The sequence below is a fragment of the Ailuropoda melanoleuca genome, chromosome 14, assembly GCF_002007445.2.
Source record: "Ailuropoda melanoleuca isolate Jingjing chromosome 14, ASM200744v2, whole genome shotgun sequence".
NCBI lineage: Eukaryota > Metazoa > Chordata > Mammalia > Carnivora > Ursidae > Ailuropoda > Ailuropoda melanoleuca.
The window spans coordinates 41049842-41051125 of NC_048231.1; the positions used below are offsets into that span (position 1 = coordinate 41049842).

The 1284-nt window shown below is 61.8% G+C and overlaps 1 protein-coding gene across 1 annotated transcript in view; it reads right to left on the bottom strand.

The window, feature by feature from the left end:
* TMEM179 (transmembrane protein 179) overlaps window positions 1–888 on the bottom strand; it is a gene marked incomplete at its 5' end in the record, with an annotated part of 5390 nt that extends 4502 nt beyond the window's left edge. The window contains 2 exons of the mRNA XM_034642901.1: window positions 148–226; window positions 725–888. Coding sequence (XP_034498792.1) covers window positions 148–226; window positions 725–888 — 243 coding nt within the window. The remainder of the gene's footprint in view (window positions 1–147; window positions 227–724) is intronic.
* Between the last annotated feature and the right edge of the window lie 396 nt (window positions 889–1284).

Genomic DNA, 1284 nt, shown 5'->3' on the forward strand with positions numbered 1-1284 from the left:
AATTAAAAAAAAAAAAAAAAAAGAACAGCCAGTCCTATCGGAACAGCCCCGCCTACCTGGGCAGCCAAACCTACCCGAACGGCCACGCCCACCTGGGCAGCTCCCTTCCTACAAGAACAGCCCCACCCATCTAGCAGCCCTGCCTACCTGAGCGACAGCAAACTGGTCATAGAAGGCAGAGTTGTCCACGCTCAGCTCCAAATTGATGTCCTGGAGCTCTTCACAGCTGAAACAACAAGACACGGGGTGACAGGTGACGCTGCGACACGGAACACTGGGCACGGCAAGCACCCCAAAGGTGAGGTTGCTATCCTGGCCCCAAAGGCCTCATCCCTGACCCCCTCCAACCGAAAGCTTCTGCTCACACTCCTCCCCATCCCTATCGCTGTCTTCCAAACCCTTCAGGAGCAAACCCAGTTCAGGACCCCACAGCCCACCTCTGAAAGCAGCACAGGGCGGGATCTCCCGGGCCTTGCTATGTGGTCATAGCTGGCCTCCAGGACCCAGAACACACTGGGCATCTGTCCCCCAGCCCGGATCCCCCCCGGGGGTGCAGGGGCCCTACTCTCACGTGGAGGGGGCACTGACGTCAAGGGGGAAGGCACTGGCCAGGTGTGCCAGGTGGGAGCCCCAGGCAGGATGAGCAAAACCTCAGGCTCAGAAGGGACTCCTGCCCCAGGGCGTCCTCTGGGGGCAGCGGGGGTGGGGTGGGGCCCAGGCCTACCTGTGGGGCACAGTGCCCTTCTCCGTGATGGCATCACACCACATGGTGAAGCCCACGCTCACGATGGTGCTGGCAATGAAGACGAGGAAAACCACGGAGGCGCTGACCAGAAGGTTTAGGAAGGCATAGAGGAAGGAGCTTGAGCAAAGGACAGGAGAAGATGGTCACTGTGCGCCTCGACCAACACCCCAGCAGGGCCGGGAGACAGCTGGGGGCTGGCCACTGGGTTGAGGGGCCATGCGGGGCCACGGGGGACCACTTTCCCCTCCCTCACTGTGCCTCACTGCAAAGTCCCAGCCCAGCCTCCCAAAGGCCTGGAACAGGAGCACTGGTCAGCACGGCCTCATGGAGGAGGCAGGGCCAAGATCCGAGCCCAGGGCCGTCGGCTTCCATCGCACTAAGACCAGCACCCTTTCCAGGCCATTCCCCCACTCGGCTGCCCTGAGGCCCTGTGCCCACGTGGTCATCAATGCTGCTGGCCTGGACCTGCGTCAGGGGCTTGCAGAGTGACCCTGCTCTCATCTCTCCTCGAAAGCCTAAAAGACCCAGCTGCGACCGGG